We start from the raw sequence: 26771 nt of genomic DNA on the forward strand, positions 1-26771 counted from the left end.
CAGCCACAGTTCTGGAGTATCTCCCAGGGGTCAGACAGCATAATCGTGAAGGACTGTGAGCTCTGGGGGGCACCGGGGTGGCTCAGCTGGGTAAGGGTCCAACTCTTGATTTCCACTCAGGTCATCTCATGGTTTGTGGGTTCGAGCCCCACGTCGGGCTCTGCGCTGGCAGTGCGAAGCCTGCTTGGAATGCTCTCTCTCTCTCTCTTTTGCCCCTCCCCTGCGTGCTCTCCCTCTAAATCAATCAATCAATCAATCAATCAAGAAAGGAGTCTAAGCTCTGAAGTCTGAGTTCACATGTGTCACATGCCAACAGGGTAACTCTGGGTAAGTCAGAGTGACCCTAAACCACCTCCTGCCAACACACAGGAAGCAGGGTGCCTCTGGTCAGCATTCGCTCCACGAACACCGCCTGAGCTCCGACCGCGGGCCGAGTGCTGGCGCTCCAGCCGCGCCTTCGCCACCCCGCACAAGGTGTCCTCTCACCGTATCACCCGCTGGATCTCCTTCCCAGACCTCAGCACTACCTGAAAAGAGTTTTTGCTTGCGGCTTCGTCTCCCCTCACGAGAAGGTAAGCACTATGACAGCTGGGGACCTGTCTGCGGTCCATTCCTGGTCTCTCCAGGGCTCAGCACGGAGCGAGCACAGGGTTTACTCAACACATCTGAAAAGTAGGAACGGGCAAGCCTGACGCGGCCCCCTCTGCCCCACGACGCTTACACTTCAGTGGAGAAAACACACGGGCGGCGTGAAGCCTGGCGATCCAAAGGGCCCTGGTTGGCCACAGGCACACGTGGCGCACTAGGCTTCCTCCGGCTCGCCCCTGCCCCCCCCACCCCACCCCCGCCCCCCGCTGCACGGACGTGAGCCCCGGGCACGGGCACGAGGAAGGCAGAGGCAGGCAAGTTGGGCCACGTCCCATCAGAACCGCCGAGGGCCTTTTCATTCATTGGCGCAGCAGACATCCCCCGGGCTCCCGACAAGCGCCGGGCGCGCAGCAGAGAAACGGCCAAGTCCTGTCCTCATGGAGTTTCCCTTCTAGCGTGGGAGCGCAGCACACAAGTGCGTAAAACTGCCCTTGGAGATGGTGTGAGCGCCGTGCAGACGCGGAGCAGGGGTGTGACGGGGAACGGCTGCAGGTGTGCGCCGCGGGGCGGGGGAAGGGGGGCGTCGGGGCGGGGGAAGGGGGGCGTCGGCGCGGGGCCTCTCGGGGGCGGCGACAGGTGGGCGAACCCCGGACAGGTCGGCCCCGCGGGAGGGGTGTGGGGGGGGGGAAAACAGCTGACCGTCGGCCGGAAGAGCCCCTGACCGGACGGCGTGCACGGGGAGGCCCCGGCTGCCCGACGGGCTCGGTGCGCGGGGCGGACGCGCCGTCGGGCGGGGCGGGGACCGCGGGCCGCGCGGGGACCCACGTCACCGCCGCGCCGCCGGGGCCTGCGGGCGGGGGCGCGGGGCGGCGGGGCCGGGCCCGCGGCCGAACATGGCGGGCCTCCGGCTTACCTCGGAATTTGAGCTCGTGCTGCGGCTCGAGGCTCAGGACCTGCTCCACCTTCGCCATGTTCCTCAGCGGCGGGGCACCTCTGGAGGGGAGACCCCTAAGAGGTCACCTGAGGCGGGAGGCGTTAATGCTGCGCCCCCTTTAAATTTGGAAAGGGGGGGCCGGCCGGGATGCGGGCGGGGGTCGTCTACGGGGTGCGCGCGGGGGGGGGGGCGGCCTACGCGGTGCAGGCGCAGGGGCGGAGGGCGAGGGCGAGGCCGCGGTGCCCGGCGAGCGCACGGCACGCACGCACGCACGCAGCGACGCACGCACGCAGGCACGCAGCGGGCTGGCCGGTTCGGCCCTGCGCGCGCTCGGGCGGCGGGAAGCTGCGCGCGCGGAGCCCCTCCCGGGGTTGTGCGCAGGCGCGGCGTTGGCCGCGGGGCGGGGCCACCGGGAGGCAGGGGGCGGGGCCTCGTGCAGGTCTGGAGGCGGGGCCGAGCCGGGACACTCAGCCCTGAGAACAGTCATCCCGGAGGTTGTTTATTCGGGACCCGTGGGAGCCAGCCATTGTGTGAAGTGCTTTAGTCCATAAGAAGAAACTTCCACTTTTCCCTTGCTTATGTAGTGCCAGGCACTGGTAGAGACTTTGAATAATAACGAAAGTACTATTTATTCTTATTATAAACATGTTTATAAGTGAATGGTGTGTTCTAGGCGCTGTGACATATGGCAGGCAATAAATATACAGTGAGCTACCACCATTGCTTGCTTCTTTTGTGCCACTCTGCTGAGCGCCTTCAATAACAGCAGCATCGAATGTGATGAAAACTACTCTCCATTAAATGTTTACCATGTTACAAGCACTGTGCTGCATCCTTTCTTAATAGACGCAACCAATATTTACAAATACAATGATCGGAGAAATTGACCTGGTCCCTACCCTCCAACTAGAGTCTGTTGGAAGGACAGCCTTTGGAAAGATAACCACGCAAATAAACTATGCTATTAAAGATTGCTGGGAACCCAGATCTGCTCAGCCTCCAAAGTAGACACTACATTATGCCCATTTAAATATTATGTCCTTATGTAATGTTCACTACATAAAATATGTGTTCTTACTAGTCTCCTCTATATATACACACATGTAGAGGAAACAAACAGCAAATAGTTAAAGTTGGCTTTACTGTGGTATTCTTTGTAGTATTCCTTCCATTTTTCTATGCACTTGAAATTTTTTGTAAAAAAAAGTTTTTAAAAAGATAATCTTTGTCTTTTAACTAGAGCATTTGGTCCATTTACACTTATTATATTTACTAATATATATCGGGATTCATTTCTACTGTCTTATTTTGTGCTTTCTATTTCTAAAATGTCTTTCTAAAAACATGCCTGTTTTTTTCTTTTTCCTCTCCCTTCTTCTTTAGGGCTGTTTTTTTTTTTTTCCTCTTTCTCTTTTTCTTCCTCTTACACACTATTTCTGATGTTTTCTTGATTACCCTAGAAATTGTGACATGGGTATTTATGAAAGTCCAATTTTTAAAATGCCTTTACCATGCTCCCTTGAAATCTGAGGACTTTGGGACACATTAACTCTAACCACCCATCCCCCAAATTATACGCCTTCATTACGGTGTATTTCAGGTTTACTTTTTCCTTTTCATGCCATGAGTCATTACTAAATTGTTTTAGGGGCGTCTGGGTGGCTCCATCGGTTAAGTACCCAACAATTGGTTTCAGCTCAGGTCATGATCTCACACTTCCTGAGTTCGAGCCTTGCATCAGGCTCCATGGTCTCAGCACAGAGCCCGCATGGGATTCTCTCTCTCCCCCTCTCTCTCTCTGGCCCTCCCCTGCTTGTATTCTCTCTCTCTCTCTTTCAAAATAATCTCATCTTTTCTTCTTGCATCTCGGAACTTAACTAGGATCACTTTCACTTCCTTGTGACTGAAGTACATTCTTTAAATTCTGTTTCACCAAGAGTTTGTTGAGGCAAACTCTCTCCGTTTCTGTTAATCTGAAAATGACTTTACTTTGCCCTTGTTCTTGAAACATACTTTGGCAGGCTTATGAGCGACAGGTCTCTCTCAACACCCCGGAAGGTATCATTCACGGGTTTCTGGCTACCACTGTTACTGTTGAGATCCCCGATGACAACCCCATCATCCCCTCAAAGGTGATCTGTTTTTCCACCTATTCTGGGGTTCTGCAGTTTTACCATGATATAGCTTTTTATTTCTTGTCTTAGCCCATTCAGACTGCTCTAACAAAATGGCATGGACTGGATGCCTTAAATAACATTGACTTCTCACAGTTCTGGAGACTGGGAAGTCCAAGATCAAAGCGCAGCCACTCCCTGTCTGGTGAGAGCCCACTTCCTGGTTCACAGCCCAACATTTCTCCTGCTCTCTGGGGCTCCTTCTAGAAAAAATGCTAATCCTATTGACCAGGGCTGCACCCTCACGACTTCAGCTCCTCCCACAGGCCCCACCCCCTAACACCATCACCTGGGGGATTAGGTTTCAACTTATGAACCGGGGGAGGATACGGATGTTCAGTCCGTATAGCATCTATCCTGCTTGAATTCGCAGGGTTTTCTGAATTTGCTGTTTGGTATCTTTCATCTGATTCTAGAAAATTCTCAGACATTAGAAATTCATTTCATTGTTGTAAGATACACATAACATAGAATTTAGTAGCTTAACTGTTTTAAGCGTGCCGTTCGGTGATATGGAATACGTTCACATTGTTGTGAGGCCACACCACCATCCATCTCCAGAATTCTTCCTCTTGCAAAACTGGAATTGCACACCCACTAAACAGTACCCCCCCACACACACACTCACTTTCCTAGCCTCGTGATCCTCAGTGTCTCCTGGCTTTTACATTTTCCGTTACCTGATTAACCATTCTCTGACACTAAATTACCTTTGTCAAGATAACCGTTGGAATTTCTGCTTTCCTGGCTGGACCTTCATTGACACTACGTGCTACCAAGAGTGGTCCCCAGGACACGGAGCCTCAAAGAAGGTATTCTGGGTCTGATGTGGTCACGTCATCCTGCCAGACGGCGGGGCCAGTGGGATGTGGGAGACAAGCAGGGCCCGGCTGGAGTGAGCTCATATCAGCTTGTAAGAGCCAATGGTGCACGTCACTTCTCAACTCCGTTCAGTGACATCCCATAAATTGCTTACAATCAGTCATGGTGGAAGTGTTTGCACCGCAGAAATCCAGAAGAACTACACATCAGAGTTGTTGTTGTTGTTGTTTCTCCAGAGAGCTAGGTTAGCATGCAGCGTGTGTTACAAGGAATCCACAAGTAACATACATGGTGGCATCCTTGCTGATATCCTTGCTAATTACGTTATCAGCTGCATTTGATTGCGACAGGGCGCCCAAAGAAGGGCCTTGGAGAGCTCAGTGGCTGGACTGCGGGGTGGGGCCAGCTGCACCCAGGTTCGCTGGAGCTATTCCAGAAAGGAAGTGATAAGCTCTTTCAACTCTTAGCTTCAGTCACAGTCAGAAAACCGGGGAGATTCTGCGGAGCCCTACAATAATCATCTATTTCTATTTTTTTTTTAATTTTTTTTTAACATTTACTTATTTTTGAGACAGAGAGAGACAGAGCATGAACGGGGGAGGGGCAGAGAGAGAGGGAGACACAGAATCGGAAGCAGGCTCCAGGCTCTGAGCCATCAGCCCAGAGCCTGACGCGGGGCTCGAACTCCTGGACCGTGAGATCGTGACCTGAGCTGAAGTCGGACGCTTAACCGACTGAGCCACCCAGGCACCCCTATTTCTAGTAGCAACAGGTGTTTTACCTTGTTGAAAATCATACCCAAAAGTTAATTAGGCAGGTTGCAGAATTACAACCGAAATGAAATTCACAGATTTGCCAAAATCTCAAGCAGTACCTTTGGATGTCTACTTTGGCTGAGAAATGACCAGAGAGTGCAAATGTACACTGAGCGGCAACCGGGGCCGGGGACACGCACGGCGGAGCTGGATACGATGAGAAGCAGGTGTGGAAAGCAGGGATGTGGACGGTTCTCGGGATGGGAACAGTGAGAAGATACTGGCGTCCCGTGTGAGTGCCCACCCGAGGGCATCCGCCAAAGCGGTGACTCTCCAATCATCAAGTGGACAAGGTGACACATTTTGCGGATGACAGTCTCTTTTCCCAGCTGTGCCATTGGGTTTATTTACAAAGTGGTCATGGCGCAGATGAGGGAGCTGTGTGTGGACCCAAGAACATGAACGTCCCTCATCAAGCTGACCTGGCCACCGCCACCGCTGAGTGCCTGCAGTGACCACCGTGAAGACTAACCCTAAAACCAATATGGCACCCTTCCCTGAGTAGGGGTGCAGGCTAAACCCGACGTTAGAAACCTGCCAAGTGACCACTTAGATATGTAAAAAAACAAAGCAGGACTTACAGACTCAAAAAGTAAATAAGTAAATAAACCCTGAAATGAAAAACTCCTGAAACAGGGACGCCTGGGTGGTTCAGTCGCTTGAGCGTCAGACTTCAGCTCAGGTCATGATCTCACAGTGTGTGAGTTCGAGGCCCGTGTCGGGATCTGTGCTGACAGCTCCGAGCCTGCAGCCTGCTTCCTATTCTGTGTCTCCGTCTCTCTCTCTCTCTCTCTCTCTCTCTCTCTCTCTCTCTCTCTCTCTGCCCCTCCCCTGTTCATGCTCTCTCTCTCTCTCTCAAAAATAAATAAACGTTTAAAAAATTTTTAAAAACTCCTGAAACAGGTTTATCAGCAGCCTAAGGGAAAATTAGTGACTGCAAGGGAGGTCTGAAGAAATATCCATGATGTGGGACGTAAAAATGAGAGATGAAGCTATGATAAGCTATGATAAGTAAAGAGATATGGAGAATGATATGTTTTACAGACCTCTCTTTCTCGGTCTCTCTCTTTAGCACAGCCCACAGTAATAAATGCATTTTATTTGTGACTCACTACATAGATATATGTATAAGTATGTTAATCAATACAACCGAAACAGAAGCTCCATGAAATAATACAATACACTCTTATATTTGCTATTTATTTTCTTTCTCAGCGCTGGTAACAACCTACTAAATTGATTTTATAAGTCACTCTTGGGAAACAACCTACAGTTTGAACAACACTGGTTGAATAAACTACTAGCCCGACATCCAGAAGAGAACAGTGAGAGACTTGGGCCGAGGCAATATTTGAAGGCGATGTTTTCGCACCTGCTCCAATACGGATGGACCTGGAGGACATTACGCCAGGTGACATATGCCAGGCACAAGGGGACAAACACTGTGTGATTCCACTTAGAGGAGGTTTCTGGAGTGGTCCGAACCACAAAGACGGACAGTAGAGCCGTGGTTACTAGGAGTTGTTATGGGGAGTCATGGTTTACTGGGCGTGCAGTTCCAGATTCACAGGAGGAAGAATTCTGGAGATGGATGGTGGTGTGGCCTCACCACAATGTGAACGTATTCCATATCCCCGAACGGCACACCTAAAAAGGCCAAGCTGGTAAATTCTATGTTACGTGTCTCTTACAACAACGGAATGGGGGCACCTGGGGGGCTCAGTCGGTTGGGCGTCCGACTTCGGCGCAGGTCATGATCTCGCGGTCCGTGAGTTCGAGCCCCGCGTGGGGCTCTGTGCTGACAGCTCGGAGCCTGGAGCCTGCTTCGGATTCGGTGTCTCCCTCTCTCTCTGCCCCTCCCCTGCTCATGCTCTGTCTCTATCTTTCAATAATGAATAAACGTTAAAAAAAAATTAAAAAAAAAAAACAACGGAATGAATTTCTAATGTCTGAGAATTTTCTAGAATCAGATGAAAGATACCAAACAGCAAATTCAGAAAACCGTGTGATGTCAAGCAGGATAAATGCTATACAGACTGAACATCTGTACCCCCAGTTCATAACTTGAAACCTAATCCCCCAGGTGATGGTGTTAGGGGGTGGGGCCGGTGGGAGGAGCTGAAGTCGTGAGGGTGAAGCCCTGGTCAATAGGATTGGCGTCCTTCTAAATTTTTTTTTAAGTGTATTATTTTATTTTGAGGGAGACAGAGACAGCATGAGCAGGGGAGAGGCAGAGAGAGAGACAGAGAGACAGAGAGAGAATCCCAAGCAGGCTCCACACTATCAGCACAGAGCCCGATGGGGGGGGCTTGAACCCATGAAACCGTGAGGTCACGACCTGAGCCGAAACCAAGAGTGGGATACTCAACCAACTGAGCCACCCAGGCACCCCAGGATTAGTGTCTTTCTAGAAGAAGCCCCAGAGGGCAGGAGAAATGTTGGGCCGTGAGCCAGGAAGTAGGCTCTCACCAGACAGGGAGTGTGGCAGGCTTTGATCTTGAACTCCCTGCCTAGGGTACCTGGAGAGACACAGTCATTAGACCCCAGGAAGAGGGGCTTCGTGCAGGTGGGAGGGGACTTCTGAGGAGGGGGTGTGGACTGGCCAGCACTGGGGGGCCTCTGAGAGGACACCAGGTGGGCGAGGGGGGTCATTTATCCCACTTTACAGATGAGACCAAAGCTTAAGGAGTATGGCCAACAAGGGCCAGTGGCGACAAGATCTTCTGTTATGCTTCAGAGCCTTATCCTTGGTTTTATCGATAGGTTTTATCCTTCGGAAACCCTCACCCATCCCAATGTTCTTGTACAGAGAAGTAACATGACCTGTTATTTTTTTTATTGTATTGTTGTTTAAAAATTCCTTGTGTCCGGGGCACTTGGGTGGCTCAGTCGACTGGTTAAGCGACCGACGTCAGCTCGGGTCATGATCTCACGGTCTGTGGGTTCGAGCCCCGCATCGGGCCCTGTGCTGACAGTTCAGAGCCTGGAGCCTGCTTCGGATTCTGTGTCTCCCTCTCTCTCTGCCCCTCCCCCACTCACGCTCTATCAAAAAAATGAATAAACGTTAAAAAAATTTTTAATTCCTCGTGTCTTTTTTATTTTGTTTGTTGAGTTTGTATTTTTTTGTTTTTAAAAAATGTTTTTAAATAAAGTTTTTTGTGCAGTAATTTTATTTTTTAAAGTTTATTTATTTTGAGAGAGGGAGAGGGAGAGAGTACACATATGTGGGAGGGAGAGGGGCAGAGAGAGAGGGAGACAGAGAATCCCAGGCAGGCTCTACACTGTCCACGCAAGGCCCGACAGGAGGCTCACACTCACGAACCGTGAGATCATGACCTGAGCCGAGATGGAGAGTCGGACGCGTAACTGACTGAGCCACCCAGGCCTCCCCCAGCGTTATCATTTTCACATCGTTTTTACTGTTCATGGTAGCAATATTGGACCATTATTATTAACTAAACTCCAGACTATTTTTGGATGTCACCGGTGTTTCCACTGGTGTCCTTCCCCCGCGCCCAAAGTTCCCACATTGTGTTCAGCAAGCCTGTTTTTCACAGACGTCCAACTGGAGGATGGACTGATAGGAAAAAAAAAAAAAAAGGACAGCTGCTCTTGACCAAGTGCCCCGAGCAGGAAACTGTGCCAAGAGCTTCCTGTGCCTCACACATTCTCACAACAATGAAGTCGAAACATTATCTTCTCTGGTTTACAGGTGAGGACACCAAGGCACGGAGGTTTAGCAACTTACCCAGGAGGAGAGAGAAGCTGGAGATGGAGGGGAAGACTTAGATGAAGGAGACCACAGGGGCGAGCGAGGGGCACACTCGTCAGAACCAGGGGCCCTGGTGCGGGAGCGGGGTCAAGCCCAGGAGTTCCACTGGCCCTGCCACAGGCCCTTTGCACTTGCTGTCCTCGCCTGCACTGGCCTTCCCGAGGCTGTCTCTGCACCGTCACCGTCATTACACAGCTTCTTGAATACCTGCCGCGTGTTGGGCATCTTGCCAGGTGCCGGGGACGTGTGGAGCCTGTTTTCAGATGGTGAGGGCACAGGAGACACATGCACGCAAGTGAAAACGAACCACGGGAAGGGAGTCCTCCAGAGAAAACACACAGCAGGGCACGGGGATGGAGTGTGAAAAGGCGACTGTGCGTGGGTGTGAGCTGTACTGGTTTCTCAAATGGCCGGTGGTAGAATGCCGTTCTGGGAAGCTTCCCTGAGTCTGCTCTCTCTCCCTTCCCAGCTCTTCCATTGTCTGTCTCCCACTGGGAAGCCAGCTCGGTCAGGGCCCCATCCCCGATTTGACGCCCTACCCCCCAACCCTTGGCGGAGGCGGGAAGCCCAGCGATCAACTGAGGAACCAGTGAAGAAAGGAAGGATGGAATGAACGAATGACGAGCCGGGATCACCAGGCATTGATGGTTCAGGACCAGCTTGTGCACAGGATGCGTTGAAACCCACGCACACTGCGGCCTGGGTGGGGGCTGGGGAGGTCCCAGAGTCAGAGCCACACCCACGGGTCTGCAAACGGGGTGCAGTCACGTGGCCTAACCCTTGCCCAAACCGGGGGCCCCTCCAGCCTCTGGCGGGAGAGCTCGGGAGCAGCTGCCCGCTCGGTTGAGGGTCTCCGTGAACAAGGTGGACGCTGGGAGGTTTGGGGCGCAGGGGGAGGCCGTTGCTTTTACCGTTCTCACCCCCAGAGGGCAGCACTCCCAACGCCCACGACTCCCTTGGTTCTTGGTTCCTGACTGTGAACGAATCCCCCACCAGGGACGGATTCTTGGTCCCCATCTCTGTGCCTGGCACGTAAAAGGTGCTCAATAAATGTTTGATGAATGAACGAAATAATGTAATTAAGAATTTGGGGAGGGGGGAGTTGGGGGGAGAGTCTTTTCAATCCTTAGGACTTGTCCCCGAGCACCCAGAAGGCCACATTTGCATACAAATAATTGATATTCTAATTACAAATCATTTGTATTGATTTATTAAGCAGATCCCCAAAGGATCTCTAGAAGATAATTAGATTCCTTGCTCCTCAGGGGTAAGGAAGGTATATTTACCTCATTGTTCCCCCAAGGCAGCGTGAGGCAAAGAGCTACATGATAAATGTTTGATGAGGCAGGGAGCGAGCATGGTCTTATTGTGGGGAGACTTTGCAGGGTCCCCACAGATTATTCCCAGCGTGTTAGGGGTTGAGGGAATAGGAAACGCATCCGTGTGTGTGTGTGTGTGTCCGTACAATTTGCATACCTCTTTTTCCCTAAGCCCTAGTGATCGCCCGCTGTGTGGCCTTCATCCTTGGAGGGGCGCATTGGTTGAGTGCTGGGGACCCCACCTGCTCTCTCCAGCCAGGAGTCAAAGCAAAGCAAGACCGTTTCCAGTGGCCCCTCCGGAGAGTGACTGGGGGCTGGGAGTGTTACACTCCTCCCCCTGATCTCTGTCTGCCTCTCCCCGGCCACCCCGAATAAATGACAATAGCATGTAAAAAAAAAATCTGTAGGTCTAGGTATAGACGGATATCGTTACCCACATCCACTGTCCTGCTGACCCAGCGACCGCCCCCATGGCCCTCGGGGAACAGAACCTGTGGGGCAACCTGGCTGGCAGTGTCACAGGGGAAGGAAGGTGGCCCGGCCTGCCTTGACCCCAGCAGGTGACGGGGTGGGAGCGCTGGGGGCTGAGGTCAGGAGGAAGAGGGGTGGAGAGAAAGGGAGAGAGAGAAGGAGAAGGAAAGAGAGTGGGAAGGAGTGAGGGATAGAGCGAGAGGGAGGAGAATGGAGGGGGGAACGGGGGGGGGGGGGAAGGGGGAGAGAGAAAGGGCTCCATTCCCAGGGATGCTTGGGACTACAGATTCCCCGGTGACCCTTCCGACTTTGCGTTTCTATCCGGAGGACACACAAAACCAGGGGACCCCTGTGTGTCAAGCAATGGAAGCATCCCCCGGAATCCGAATCGAATCCAATCGGATGTTGCTGAAGCCCCAGCATCTCCCATCCCCTCGTGGGTGCGAGAGCCCTGCAGCCTGGTGCCCACCCAGTCCCAGCAGCTTGGGGGGGGAGGGGTTAAAGGAAGTGGGGTTTGGCCCTGGGTTGGGTGCTCCAAGGGGTAGGTCTATGGCCGGGTGGGTACATAGGAATGGCGGACTAGAGCCTACAGCCAACCGGCAAAGCCATAGCCACGATGATCATTGCTCAGATTAGCCAGGAGCGGGGGTGTCTGGCCAGTTCGGGGGTTTTGATCTTGCTTTCGTCTGGCCCGGAATGATTACGGGGCGGTCTTGGTTTTGCCTTGACCCACAGTCAAGGTCCCCGGGGGCGGTGGGCCTGGTGCAGGGGTCCGGGCCGCGCCTGTGTCCCGTGCGGAAGGTGCAGGGTGACGGTTCCCGCCTCCTAGATCTGGGGACGGTTCAGTGAACGAGCGCAAGAGAGGTTCTCAGTGCCGCGTGGCCGGAATGGGGGCAAAAGCCCGGATGAAGTATTGGCTATTATCATCGGGGTGCATTTCAAAGAGTCCCCCAGGCCTCGGGCGTGACATCTGGGAGGCTGGTGGACGGGGGAGCTGTCATGCTCCTGGGGATTATTGGAATCTCGGGGAAGGTTTACAGGGCTTTGGATACTTTGTGAGGAAATGAGCTCAGCACGTAGGACAACTCCCCCCCCCCCGCCCCCCCCATCCAGGAAACAAGGCATTAACAACTCGTTCTTCGGTCCCCGGCTGGCTCAGTGGGTGCAGCCAGCCACTCTTGGACTCTTGCTCTCAGGGCTGTGGGTTTGAGCACCACGTTGGGGGTGAAGGTGACCTAAAGACAAGAACAAAGACAGAACTGGTGCGTTGTCACCAATTTGTAACTCTGTGAAGATATCCCCTCTCCCGCGGTCTTTAAATAAACGTTAATTTTTTAAATGTTTATTTATTTTCGAGAGACACAGAGCGTGAGCGGGGGACAGGCAGAGAGAGAGGGAGACACAGAATCCGAAGCGGGCTCCGGGCTCCGAGCTGTCAGCACAGAGCCCGACGCGGGGCTCGAACTCACGGACCGTGAGATCGTGACCCGAGCCGAAGCTGCACGCTTAACTGACTGGGCCACCCAGCTGCCCCCTAGATAAATGTTACTAAACAAAAGTAAACACTTCCTAACTTGAGCAATTACAAAAGGGGCCGCGTGGTAGAGACCTTCCGTTATGTCCCCCCATCACAAAAGAACACGCTCAGCAGATAAATGGCCTCCTGGGGTCCTCATGTGTTTGTGCCGTGATAACACACGGGGTGCGACAGGAGTCATAAAACCCTGTCCTGATTTTTCATTTATTTATTCTTCTGCGCTGAGACGTGCGGGCTTCTAGTGGCCTGAGTTTTAACGTTCGACGATTTGAATAATAAATGGTGATGTGCCAGCCTCTGAAAGCTGGCATCTGGGAGGGGAGGGGGTGACAAGCGTCCCTTGTCGTTGCCAAGGCACTGCTTACAGATGCTTGTCCCTTCAGCTGCACTTGTCCCTCTCCACCTTCTCTCTGCTGCCTGGGCTTCCTCCGAGCTTCTTCGAGCTGTGTTGTTCTCACGCAGCTGGAGCTCTAAGCAATCTTTTGTTTTTTGCTCACTTTACTTTGCAATTTAAATCATTTGTATTTTCTCCATTTCGTGTTTGTGTGTGTACTCGTGGGTATGTGTGGGCGTGTGTATTTCTTTAAATCACAGCATTATGAAAAGTCAAGGCAATTTTTTTTTTTTTTCCTTAGGCTGTATTATAGAAACAATAAAGAAGTCCCTGATGGATTCATGGTGAAAAAAACCCAAAAACAAAACAAAAAAACAACAAGCAAGCAGGCACTAAATGCGTTGTGGTTTTGTAACAGACAGTTGGAGGCCAGGGCTGGTAGTGGAATTTATAGGTTTATTATTGGTGCGATTAATACTATTGATTTACATCGCTTGACTGCTTGCCATCATTAGCTATTCAGTCACCCCATAAAGTTGCATCATTATCATTTTGCAAATAAAATCACACTCGGACTCACAGAGGAAGCAGCCAAAGTCTCAGCACAGTGACTGAGTCAGCAAAAAAAGCGTCTTCCTGCTGGCCTTGGAGCCCTCTTTGAAACAGGAGCCTCGGGCCATTCATCTCAGAGGCGATTTCCCAAGTAAACGCGATTTTATTCTCCTTCTTGAAATGTTCTCTTCAAGATTTCCGGATCACTTAAACCTGCACATCATTTTAAACTAGCTCATGCCAAAGGGCCTTTCCAGCTTGGTGAGATTCTTCTTCTGGTCAAGGGGGCTGTGTATCTAGGGAGGGGTGGGGGAGGGAGGGCCAGGGGGTAATTGGATATACTCAATAATCATCTCCATATACGGACTATAAGAGGCTTTGAAACTTCAGCACCCACAAGGTTGTTGACGGGCCGTTTATAAAAACTGCCTCTTGGCCACCCATGTTCCCATCTCTTATTACATTCAGAAGATTTGTTTTGAGAGAAGTAATTTAAGAACAGGGTGAGAAAACCCACAGGGATCCTACTTCTTTAACATGAAGCTATCACACTGGAGATAGGAAATAGAAGAATAAATTCAAGCAAAACGTTCTTGGTGGGATAGTTCATGATCTGGAGGCCCAGACGGGAGTGACTGACTGAGCCAGACTACAGATCACCTGTTGATACAGAACCCCCGTGTCATTGCCGTAGTATCGGCTCACTTTCTTTATTAGTTTTTTTAATTAAAAAACCCAAAACTATGATGTGTTCTCCTTTATATGCAAAGAAGACATGACTTCACCCCACTGCTGGGGCAGCGGATTGAAATTTGAACATCGATGACAGTGTACCACGGGCCCGGCTTCTGTGCCCTAAGATTGCGCGTTACCTCTGCTTTCCATTCACGACCCTGCAATTTCCTTCTTAAAATGGTCTCGAATGGAATGGAGACTTCATAGCTTTCTCATTATGTTTTCCGTCTCTTTTCTTTTAGCAGAGGCCTGGAGGTAACACTCTAGGCCGAGCATTAATGGAGAGGATTCTGGTCCTCCTTCCTTCTTCCCGCCGCTTTAACAGCAAGAGCTGTGGTTGTATCAACCTTAAAAAGGTGATCTCCGCATTCTTACATTGTTTCCTGGAAGATGCTGAAAGGTGGTGCTGAAGGTAAAAAATGCAAGTGACCAGAGGTCGGGTTAAAAATCATAATTAACGAACTGATTCATTCTGACAAGGTTAGGGTTAGGGTTAGGGTTATTTATTTTTGAGACAGAGAGAGACAGAGCATGAACAGGGGAGGGGCAGAGAGAGAGGGAGACACAGAATCTGAAACAGGCTCCAGGCTCTGAGGTGTCAGCACAGAGCCTGACGCGGGGCTCGAACTCACGGACCGTGAGATCACGACCTGAGCCGAAGTCGGACGCTTAACCGACCGAGCCACCCAGGCGCCCCTCCTCTCCTCTCTTTAAAAAAAAATATTTATTTATTTTGAAAGAGAGAGAGCATGCACTGGGGGTGGGGTAAGAGGCAGAGAGAGAGGGAGGGAGAGGAAAGAGAGAGAGAATCCCAAGCGGGCTCCGTGCTGTCGTGAAGAGCCTGATGCGGGACTCTGCCCCGCGAACCATGAAATCACAACCTGAGCCGAAACCAAGAGTCAGACGCTCAACTGAATGAGCCACCCTGGCGCCCCTCCTTTCCTCTCTCTTATAAACTCCAGCAGTGGTCCCTTGGAAAGGGTATAGAAGTGATCCTTTGATTCTCCCGAGGGGTAAATTCGAGAGAGTGGAGATTCTTGACTTCCCAACCAACGCTGACATTTTTAGTAGAAAAATCATGTTTTTGGCTAATATTATTATAAGCCATACAACCGGAAATTTTAAAAGGCTTTGCATTTTATTTTATAATTTACCATCGTAATGGCAATCTAGTTCTTAACTTTTAATGGAAAAAAAAAAGTCTGCAATAAACATTAAGGTTGCTTGGAAACCCAGGTCCGTGATTTGTTTCTTATACGCTCTAAGGCAAGCAGCCAATAGCTTGTGGAAAAATAAAGCTAATTTGTTTAGTGTATGCGTTTAAAACATCCCTGTTTGTTTCGGGTGGGTGCTAATTTGTTTCTTCCTTTTTGGCATAGAGTCATTCTCTTTTTCTTGGCATCCATACATGAGACTGGTTTCCCAACAGTACTATTTTGACAGGCTATAGATTAATATTCTTCTTCTTAACATATATTTATTTATATCCCCTCCAAGAGGATTTAGGGCAGCTTGAAAAGATTTACATCAAATATCACAAAGCGTGTAAAGTTCTACATACTAGCAGATGTGGCGCTAAGCTTTTCACTGACCACTTTGAAGGGGAGGGGTGTGGTTTGTTTTTTAAGTTTAGTTTTTAAGTTCTTATTTACATTCCAGTTAGTTAACACGCAGTGTAATGATAGTTTCAGGTGTACAATATAGCGATTCAGAGTTCCATATATCACCCTGTGCTCATTGTGATAAGTGTATTCCCCGCCCCCATCACCTATTTCCCCCATCTCCCCGCCCAACTCCCCTCTGTTGACCATCAGCTAGTTAAGAGTCTGTTGGGGGACCTGGGTGGCTCCTTAGGTTGAGCATCTGACTCTTGTTTTTTTGTTTGTTTGTTTTTTCTATATATACAGCTTTCCCCACATGGGATTCTTTTTTTTTTTTTTTTTAACATTTATTCATTTTTTTTGAGAGACAGAGACAGTACGAATGGGGGAAGGACAGAGAGAGAGGCAGACACAGAATCCGAAGCAGGGTCCAGGCTCCGAGCTGTCAGCTCCGAGCCCGACGCGGGGCTCGAACCCATGAACGGTGAGATCATGACCCGAGCGGAAGTCGGATGCTCAACTGACTGAGCCACCCAGGAGCCTCTGTCTTTTGGTTTTGGCTCAGGTCATGATCCCAGGATCGTGGGATCAAGCCCTGTATTGGGTTCCATGCTAAGCGTGGACCCTGCTTGAGATTCTGTTTCTCTCTCCCTCCACCCCTCTCCCCTGCTCGTGCTTGCCCTAAAATAAAAAAATAAAAAAATAAATAAATAAATAAATAAATAAATAAATAAATACACACACAAACAAATAAACTTTTTTAAAAAAGGTCTGTTTCTTGGTTTGTCGGTTTTCCCCTGTGTTCATTTGTTTCTTAAATTCCATGTGAGGGAAATCATATATTTGTCTTTCTCTGACCGGCATTTTGCTTGGAATAACATTCTCCAGCTCCATCCATGTGGTTGCAAATGGCAAGATTTCATTCTTTTTGATGGCTGAGTAATGTTCCCTTGTATATATACACCACATCTTCTTTATCCCTTCATCAGTCGAAAGATACTTGGGCTGTTTCCATAATTTGGCTATTGCCACTAATGCTGCAATAAACACAGGGAGGGGGCATGTATCCCTTTGAATTAGTGCTTTTGTTATTTTTTGGGTAAATACCCAGGAGTGCGATTACTGGATCACAGGGTAGTTCTCTTTGTAACTTTTTGAGGAGCCCCCCCACGCCCCCCGCTTTCCGGAGCGGCAGCACCTGATTGCAGTCTCACCTACTGGGCACGAGGGTTCGAAGGGGAGAGGTGTGTTTTAAAAAGGAAGCATAGGACGCAGGTCACTTCCATCTATCTATTCAGCCCGTTTTCATTCGGGATCTGAGACAGCCATAGGGTGCAGGAATTCCTGAAGTTTTGCTTGGTTTTAATAAGAAAAAACCCACACGCGCACACCCAGTAAAGAAATGTAAAAAAGCACGCGAGCGTATATAAAGCACGGAGAGAATAAAAGGTGACTTTGTCATCCAAGCCTCTTTGCTCAGAGACAGTGCCTGCTAACAGCTTGGAGGACGCATCTGTGCATTTTAAAAGCATGCACGTATCGTGAAGGCATGTGCAAGGGTGTGAGTTGTTTTATATAAACAGAGTCGGACTCCACACGCATAGCTGTTTTCACTCAACTGTATACTGGGCAACTTCCCACTAATTCGTCTGTGACAGTTTGTTTACGTTCTTCTCCATACGTAATAAACAAGGTTGCAGCGCTACTATTCCTTGTTGACTTAGGAATTCTTCTATGGAACCTGTCTGGGGTTTTCAAATGTGGATCATTTCCTTTTTTGAGGGGCGTGCTTCTTGCTTTATAGACACTCTTAGTAAACTAAAGATAGTAATCCATTCTTCTGTATATGTAGCCAACATTTCCTCCCATTTTTTGGTTCACTTTTTAAAAAATTTCTTCTTCTTTTTTTTAAGAAGACGCCGAAGACACGTGTAAGGATGTTTGTTGTGGAACGCTCAGAACGGCAAACATCTGAAACGATCCAGCACCCGCGAGCGCAGAACGGATCAATCGGCAGTTTACTCACACGACGGAAGAGTAAGCAGCTGTGAGAACAAACATGAGCAGTACACGCCGTGTTGAATGAAAGCCAGACCGGAACCACAGGTGTGCACATGAAGCTCAAAACCAGGCCAAAGTGACCTGCGAGGTTAGAAAACAGGATAGCGACTGGAAGGAGGCACACGCGGGGCCTTCTGGGTTATGGATGATGTGCTTTTCGATCTGAGCAGTGGTTACGAGGGTGTCTCCTTTGTGAAAATGTAACGAGGCTTCCCCAGTATTTATGGCATTTTCTGTACATGTTCTACTTCAGAAAAAAAACGCAAAAAAACCAACAAGCTAATGACAAATAGGTTTTTAAACTGAATCAGATAAAGATGACCAGGGAGACGGCTTTTAAAAACAAATTAGGGGGGCCCGGGTGGCTCAGTCGGTCGAGCGTCTGCCTTTGGCTGAGGTCGTGATCCGGTGGTTCGTGAGTTTGAGCCCCGCGTCGGGCTCTCTGCTGTCAGTGCGGAGCCTACTTCGGATCCTCTGTCCCCCTTTCTCCCTGTCCCTCCCCCACGCTCTCTTTCTCAAAAATAAACAATTTAGAAAAAAGTTGTAGGGTCAAATATATTTAAAAAAAAACACACAACAGATTATACGAAGAGTGCTTACTCTCTGTTAACGCTGCGCTGAACGCCAGCCCCGTAGGTATCGTCCCCAAGTGTCAGCTTCCCGTTTTACAGATGAAGGGAACGGAACTCAGAGAGGTTGAGAGCTTTCTCCAGGGCCCCACAGCCTAGAAAGGGGCTGGCTGAGACTCAAACCCAGGTCTGTCCGTCTAGAGTCCTCTCTGGTGCCCGCACTGAACCTGTCAGTGCGGTCTACACAATCGTAGAGGGTGGACAAAGGTACTTCTGTGCGAGGGAGGTGGAAAAGAGAACGAGCAGGTGGGGCTGCGCTCGTGTAGGCGAAGAAGGGCACCGAGGGACTCCAGGGTTCCAGCCGACGCCAGAACGGAACGGCACCTTGGATGAGACCCCGCGGAGGACGGGGGACGGTGCGAAGCGCTTCCTCACTTAGCAGATGCGGGTGTGGCCCCAGCAGCCCTGCCCCGGCCTCACTTCCACCTTCAGTGGAAGGTCATGGAGCAAGGGCACGGAGAGGGCGCCGCAGGGGGCCGGGAGGCCGGAGCAGTGACACAACCGCCTTGCTGCTCACCAGCCGGGGCGGGGGGGCGGCAGCTGGCAAAGCCTGGGCACTTTTCCAAAACAGTTTTCAAACCGTTTCAGGGTACGTGGCTAAGAAAGGCACGTGCTCAGTACTGCCACAAAGAGAGACCAAAGCATTTGAAAGGCAAGTACACGCATTTGTAAACACAGCATTTTATTAACAAAATGTTTACACCCTTCTTACAATGCAGCAAACTTGGGAGTGATTTAGCATGTTACGCGCTATAAACAATAAAAGTATGCCAAACCTACCACTGCTCGCAAACTGCCTTCTACCAGCATTACGTAGAGAAAGAAAAATCTCACAACAACAAGAAAAAAATCAAAAGATCTGGCTTTCTTTTGTCAGCGTCTACAAACGATACAGACATCATACGGTTCACATGTAGACTTAGGTCCAGCCCAAGGTATACACTGCAAAAATAAAGTCTTCGACGTCCGTACGAGCTTGGCTATCCCCCCGACAGTATTGCATCACGGGCAATCAAGCGATGTGTCATGCGGTGAAGCCACGGCTATAAATGCAGGCTGTTTATAGTGCTACAAAGCAGTCTAAGTTGTAAGCAACTTAATTGTGTGTGTGTGTGTGTGTGTGTGTGTTTTCATAATAGATGCTAGTATACAAAGGCACAAATATCTTACTCCTTGCATCGGGTCTTGAAAAGGCATGACATTCTTAGGAGAAACGAGAGTTGCTGGTACGACAGCACAGCTTCTCTTTGTTTATTTTTTTGTTCGTTTTTAAAAGTCGAGGCTCATCTCCACAGCTGTTTCTCTTCAAGACTTTAGACATGTGTTTCTACACACTTTCCCGAACGCCCTGTCACAAATTACGCAGCGCTCTGACCAACCATCTCATCACCGACTCCAAAACCCATCGTGCCACTCACTCGTGTTGCCACCGTCCACCGGTGCTGCCCATCCCCTCTCTGGAAGCATGGGAGCCCCTCGCCTAGAATTATCCAGCCTTCGCGATTTCCGCCAGCGCCCGCTGGACGTGGTAGGCGCAGCCCACCGCCAGGCAGCCCCGCGAAGGGCACCACGTGCACTAAGGAGGCGGCCGGTGCCGTGCGTCCTTAAGGGAGAGCCCACCGCCAAGTGAGAAGAAGAGACGTAAGGCAAGAAGTCTGTTTCGATCACAGAGAAGGCAAGACATCAATTCTTAAGAAGGTCAGAGGCATGATTGACAAATATGTGAATGACTCATCAAGTGAAATGATGGAAAGACTGAGCTGGAGGAGAGTAAAAAAAGAAAAATCTTTTCCGGGGCAATACAGCTCTGTCTACACAAGACAACAAATGGTTTAAACATGGAGCCACCTGTCAGTTGCTCCGACTGGCCACCTGCCGATAACTCCACCGCCTGCGTCCGATCGACCAGGCACCCTGACATCACGTGCGTGGCCCGCACGAACACAAAGTTCCATCAACTGCGTAACGGCCTCATATGCGAAGTCAGCAGAGGCACACAAACTTCAGCCTTGTTTTCAAAATGTTTCAGGGGCTAAAACAGACCGTTCAAGCACAAACTCGATGAGAAACGTGATCAAGCCCAAATGGTACTAGAACGAGGCCCCAGAGCGAAATGCCCGCCCAACAGTGTTCCAGAGTGGGGGTGGGTGTGCCGCCTGCCACGTGGCCAGCCTGGGGAGCCAGTGGGCTCGGACTCGCCCTGGCGAAGGAGGCGGGCACCGCTTTTCTACAACCCGACACGGGATGCGCGAGTTTCCTGGACAATTTCGGTTCCGAGTGAAGATGATCGGCCTTGTGCACAGTATGCTGTTTGGACAGAGCTCCTTCAAACTGCTGCCTTAAACAATTCGCTTCCAGAAACAAGGACAAGTTCCTGAATCAAGAAGTGGCACGAAGACCAGCATGTTTTGTTTCTGCTGCGTGATTAAGGGGAACACGAAGATCTGCAGTTCAAGACTGCCAGTGAAAGAGGGCTTTTTCAAAAAAATCATTACTACCTTTCCTGTTCATTAGCTGAATTCTGGGCCCTTGGATTCCCGTGCATGGAAAGCCACCCCGAATTTTGTCTGTTTCATTTACGAAGCATGTTGATGAGGTACGGGGCACCATACACATTTGAAAATGAACTAGCAATAAACGCTTTTGCTGTTGTTAAATCCCTTCAGACTCCGTGGTTTTCATTCCAGTGTCCACTGATGACACATCCTCATCTCACCATCTAAACTATTCAATGCAATAAAAGGAGAAGATGGAAGGGTTAAAATTTTGCTTTTTATTAAACTTCGGAGCCCTTTTGTTTTGAAGCCAAAAATATTCTAGCATCTGTAATTGATTACACTCTAAAAGGAAAGAACACAGATATTAGTTATTTCTGATGGCACAGACCATCAAATTAAAGTTGATCTATGCCGACTGGAAGTCCTTCTAGATTTGGAAAGTAAATCATTTTCCTGTATACTCAGAGAATTCTGAAGGACAGACTGAGAAATATGGGGATTCTGTTTTATTTATTTACTTTCTTCATTACGTCTAATGAAACTTCATCGCACGAGGTCTCTCTTATCATTCTCTTAGATTGAAAAAGTAGAGGCTCCTGAAAAATGTAACACCCTTCTAATATTTTAGAGACTTTCATTTGCACACAAAACAGGACGAATGCCCCCAGAATGCTGTTAATGTTTTTTTTGCAAATCAGATCATCAAATTGCCTGGATTTCTATTCCTAGAAGTCAAGACAAGTAACTCTGCTGTCCAGGAGAACTGGCAGAGGTCATTTCTTCCACTCCTCAGCTGAATTTCCACCCCACGCCCTTTTTCTAAAACTACGCAGTATAATGCATAGCTCTCGGATAAATCTGTTGCTTGGACTATTTTTATAATAGCACCACAGGGGTTAAAATAAGTCTCCTAAACATTACCTTGCATCGCTATTGAACTTTTGATGCACCAAGCTAACTGAAGGCAGGTACACAGTAATAGCTTGATCCTTAAAGGTCCCTTCCATTGCTTCCTTTAAAACACACCGGAACCGTTAAGAGGTAGAGGAACTCCTGAAGTCAAAGAGCAAACAGAAGTCATGCTCCTAGTCCCTCTGAAACAAATTTCAACGAGGGAGATTTTCCACAAGCTCACACCATCTAGCTTACTGCTGCCTTTAACTTGCATCATTATAGAGGTCGGAGGAACATTTACAGACTACAGAGTTTAGAGGCGAGAGCCAGGGGCGCCTGGGTGGCTCAATCGGTTGAGCGTCCGACTTGGGCTCAGGTCATTATCTCACGGTTCGTGGGTTCGAGCTCCGCGTCGGGCTCTTTGACGACAGCTCGGAGCCTGGAACCTGCTTTGGATTCTGTGTCTCCCTCTCTTCTGCTCACGCTCTGTCTCTCTCTCTCAAAAATAAATCAACATTAAAAAAAAAAAAAAAAGAGGAGAGAGCCAGCCTGAGTTTGTGGGCTGTCTGCCCCCCCCCCCCCACAACCTTCTAAAGCAGGTGCCTAGTAGATATCCCAGGGCTTTCAGTAACTTTTCCCCAGAAGGAAAGGCTTCTCTCAGTACTCATACCGGTTCTTGCAAAGACGTGAATGTGTGAGGGCCCATTTGTCATGTATAACATACCAGGCTCCTATATCTTACATGACCAAGGGGCCATGAAGCATGTTCTCAGTGTGCTCTGGAAAAAAAAGAAAAAAAAGGAAAGAAGAAAAAAAAAAAAAAACCCAACCAGAAACAAACGAGGGGAAAAAAACGCTTACAAGAGTTTATAGATCTTTAGCATCTCGCCAGCAGAAGGTAACAGGTGCCTAGGACCACGAACAAATGGCTTTCCAAGCTCTGAGGCTAACTTGCCAATTAGTGCCGTGTAACCTGAATCCGACCTGGCCGTTTGTACACAGTGCCGTGAAAGTACAGATATTTCGGTCTGACATCTCCAGGAAAGCCACGCAAGCTACCTAAAGGACATTTGCGTTACTTTATCTCCCAGAGTTTAATTTAGAAGGTCTCCTAGACCTGTTTTCCTTCTTGAGAACAGAAAAAAAGAAAATACAAGACTTAGAAGTTCTCAGATTAAATGCGGTCTTCTTTCCCTTTTTAATATATTTAAAAATAATGAGAATTGATCACCTCGAGAAGGGCACCAGCCCACACAGAGGCGGGGCCGGGGGGAGGTCAAGCCTCTAATACAAACGGCTCGATCCTCCAGATACGGGAGGCGTCCGCTTCCAACAAAATCGCAGATGGGCAACAAGGAGTGTGTTATTTTCAAAGAACTAAATCTTTCAGTTGCCGCGCGTAGCACTCGGGCTGCCTGCGGCTGAAAAGCAGGTGATGGAGGTTTCATTTGGAACCAGAAGGGCTTCCAATAGGTACTTCTCCCTAATCACTTCTTACAGAGAGTTTAAAATGAAGGACGCTTAATCATACTCTTACTTTATGTTCTTTTAATCATCAAATGATGGCTAATTAGTTATCATAGAATCAGAAAAACACTTGTGTGAAAGGAGAGTTCTGGAGACCGATGGTTCCTGGGACTGGACACCTGCAAAAGAGCTCATTTCAATTTCTCTGAGAGGAATCGATACACCCTTGCAGCTAATTAGTGCCTTTTCTCCTTCCAGTCCCCAAAGTTTTTTCAAATGGCCCTTTGTCAGAAGAGAACCAAAAAGAAGATTTTTAGAGATGGGCTGTGTCTCAATTCCTTTGAAATCTAGTGTTTTTCCTCCTAAGACGGAACAACAGAGAATGTACCAAATGTGTATCAGATCATTGCTTGGTCAGGTCGTTAATCCAAAGTGTGTTCAAAACAAAACACCACTTCTGCCTCTAACATTCCTCTTTTGTATCACACAAGCAAACAAAACAAATGGAAACATTTGCCCCCTGTTTTCATGGGGTATGGACCACACGGATCTCAGATAAGAATCTGCTGCTGAGCAGGAAGGTGACAACCACGGGAGGGGCAGGGTCTCGTCCCCTCCCGAGACGGTCTGACGGAAACGAGGAGGAAGGAAGGAGGCACTGTCAGCATGGAGCCCGACGCGGGGCTCGAACCCATGAACTGTGAGATCGTGACGCGAGCCGAAATCAAGAGTCAGGAGCCTAACCAACTGAGCCACTTGGGCACCCCACATCATCCATTCTCTGGATAAAACGCGTGGCTGCAACCCGACAGAAATGCCTTCGACAACGGGGAGGCGCATGAGAAGTCATGAAGAGAAAGCAGCTGTGGGGGGCTGAGAAGCTGGCCCTCTTTGGGCCACATGCAGCCAAGGACACAACAGGGAGGGGCGCCTCCCAGCGCCTCGCCGGTAAGAGGCACGGGACCGCCTTCCCCTGTGCACCCAGGCACCGTGAAATCACCGACAGGTCTGGAGGAAAAAAATGTGCAGGTCACAGACTTGCAGCATCTTTTGGCGGAAGAAGCCAAAAAAGGGCCACGCGTGCATCGCCTCAAAGTTAGGAGTCAAGCAACCTTTGTTTCTATTTTGTTGGCCTTCGCGGAGAGAGAGGCCCAGCAGTGGGGATGTCAGGGACATACCAGGGCATGAGCCAGATGTCCTGCCCCATCTGGATATATAGGAAATAAAGGTCACCGTCCCCTGCCCGCCCACTTCAGGTGTTAGGAGCCCACGCTTAGAACCGTGTGTTTTTCCCTCAGAGCTAACTGCACGGTGGGAAGGAAGCAAGAGGCTGGGAGGGCAGAGTCCACACGTATTTTAAACACAACGCTAGAATTTTCCCTAGCCACATTCCTTCCATATGATTTCAGGAAGAGAATAAATAATTTCAAATGCTTAAGATATCCACCAGGGAAAAGGGAATCGTTTTTTACTTAATCTGCGTTATAATTTTCCCATTAAAATCTACCCCTATCAAGTGGGGGGGAGCACAGGGAAATAACAATTATTTTTAAAAGTTTCAACTGTTCAGTTTAAGGATAGCTCTGAAAACACAATTTAGTTTGAAATTCAAGCTGTTTCATTTCCTATTTAATCTTGTAAATTTCCTTCCCTTACAATGCTCAGGTTGGAAGGGTGCCAAATTAGACCAGGAGCAAATTGTCACCAACTTCACTTCAGTGCTTTATTTTTAGATTATATTAAAAACCTCATTAGGCTCCCTGAGGGAAAGAGTGTTAACCACTAACAGAGGCAGGGGAATAAAGGAAACAGAAAGATAAGCTGAATTGTTAACAAGGAAAGCTCCCTTAAAACACTTGTCTGGGGTCGCTGTAAATGCTACAAGAAACTGATCGCCCAGACCAGGTGAAATGACGGGAACGCGGAGCTTAATCTTTCACCCCGAGGCTAGGAAGGGCTAGTCAGGCTTGTCAGAGTGGCATATGTCTTTATTGTGATTTCCAGATGGGGGGTGGAAGGGAGGGGTGCGTGGAAGGTGAGGCAGAGACATCTTTAAAGACCGAGAGCCAAGCGCTCTGTGCCCTCGCACGACATGAACGTGCTTCAGAGTCTCCTGTGGACGGGCTGAAAAGTGGGCGGGCACACGAAGACACGGGGTGCAAGATGAAATGGAGTGCTGGAGGAAACATAGAGTTTATTCATGTATTTACATAATTTATAATCTTTAAGCAATGGTCTCATAAATATAGACTACAACTTTACATATGCTGAGCAACAGAGAACTGGCTTCCCCACCGTTTACACCGCTTTGCGCTCTCTCTTCTTCCTCTTTTTAAAACCACTGCTAGTCAGTTCCAACGTATGCAGTTTGGTTCATTCCAGGCACCTTCTCCGCCACCGCCATCTTGATCGCGAGAGCGTATTTAAAAAGGTGCCAGTAATGTATTTTGTGACACGTACAGGACAAGGCCGGAATGCCAGCCTCGGGTGAGCCGTGCACCTGTTGGGGCTGTATTGATTTACTGGATGCGTCACGGGCTAAAGTCTTCAAGGAAAAGTGCTTTTGAGATGGGGGGGAGTCATTTCCATCGGGCCTATAAATAACCCATTCTATCTAGCTTCATATGATAATTGCCATCCCTCCGCTTACCTCACCTACCACATCTTAAATGCTACGACTCCCCGTAGCAGCGGTAACGGGACGCCAAGGAAATTACAATCTCCACAAGGTCTTTTTTCCCTCGAGAACCACAAAAGTGCTAATTTTCCCTTTACAAATGTTACATAAAACCTTGATTACAAAACTACTCAACAGTTTGATCCTGCCATCCATACAATTACATGTTCCTTTTCCGCAAGGTCAAGTGATACAGTCCCTTCCTTTGCACAGCAGACTCTACGGGATGGAGGTCCGCAGACTGAAATGGTACTGCTGCAGTCTCCAAAGAGGAAGCGGAACTGGCCAATTTCTCTGAATCCTTTTTGCACGAAGAAGACCCTAAACCGGCGAGGCGAAACCTGCCAGCAGGGCCCCCAGCCCTCCTGTTAACTCTCTGGACCACCTACTTCATCATCACCCAGTCCGGAGGCCGAGGCTCGGTCAGCAGCAGCTTCGCTGCGGCTCGGAAGGCTGTCTCCGGAGCTTGAAGCCCTTCCCGCCAGATGGTGGGCTGGCGTCGGCGGACGGAATTCTTCGACCTAGACAGAGAGGAGAGGAGGGAAGGGAACGAGCTTTAATTTTCCAATCGGTTGGTTCCCAGACGCAACGATTGTGCACATGCAGCTTGACAGGTTTCACTAAAGTAAAAAGGATTTCACAGATTTTCAATTTTCGATTTATAGAAAAGCTGCAAAGATAATCGTAGACAGCTGTCGCACATCCTTCACCCGGGGTGTGTTAACATCTCCCATTCCCACGGACCACTTGTGACGATGAAGAATCCCATGCTGGCACATCGCTAACTAAGGTTCAGACTTTTATCAGATGACCGTGGTTTTTCCACTCATGTCCTGTTTCTGTGCAGGGGTCCACACGAGGATATCAACGCTGCATTTAGCAAAACCGTTT

The 26771-nt window shown here is 49.2% G+C and overlaps 2 protein-coding genes across 5 annotated transcripts in view; both read right to left on the reverse strand.

Annotated features, from left to right (window-relative positions):
* The window catches only part of VAPB (VAMP associated protein B and C), a 52681-nt gene extending 50949 nt beyond the window's left edge, over positions 1 to 1732 (reverse strand). Inside the window, exon 1 of the mRNA XM_027046733.2 lies at positions 1502 to 1732. Within this exon, the coding sequence (XP_026902534.1) occupies positions 1502 to 1559 (58 nt within the window). The 5' untranslated portion in view covers positions 1560 to 1732. The remainder of the gene's footprint in view (positions 1 to 1501) is intronic.
* A 17375-nt stretch (positions 1733 to 19107) lies between these two features.
* Positions 19108 to 26771, reverse strand: part of RAB22A (RAB22A, member RAS oncogene family) — a 56714-nt gene continuing 49050 nt past the window's right edge. For 2 of the 4 annotated variants that reach the window (XM_027046743.2, XM_027046742.2), the window contains one exon: positions 25373 to 26401. In XM_027046743.2, the coding sequence (XP_026902544.1) occupies positions 26304 to 26401 (98 nt within the window). In that variant the 3' untranslated portion in view covers positions 25373 to 26303. Of the gene's footprint in view, positions 21064 to 24907; positions 26402 to 26771 lie in introns of those variants that run through there. The other 2 variants (XM_027046740.2, XM_027046739.2) reach the window with 2 other exon arrangements.

This window comes from Acinonyx jubatus, chromosome A3, assembly GCF_027475565.1.
Source record: "Acinonyx jubatus isolate Ajub_Pintada_27869175 chromosome A3, VMU_Ajub_asm_v1.0, whole genome shotgun sequence".
Classification (NCBI taxonomy): Eukaryota; Metazoa; Chordata; class Mammalia; order Carnivora; family Felidae; genus Acinonyx; species Acinonyx jubatus.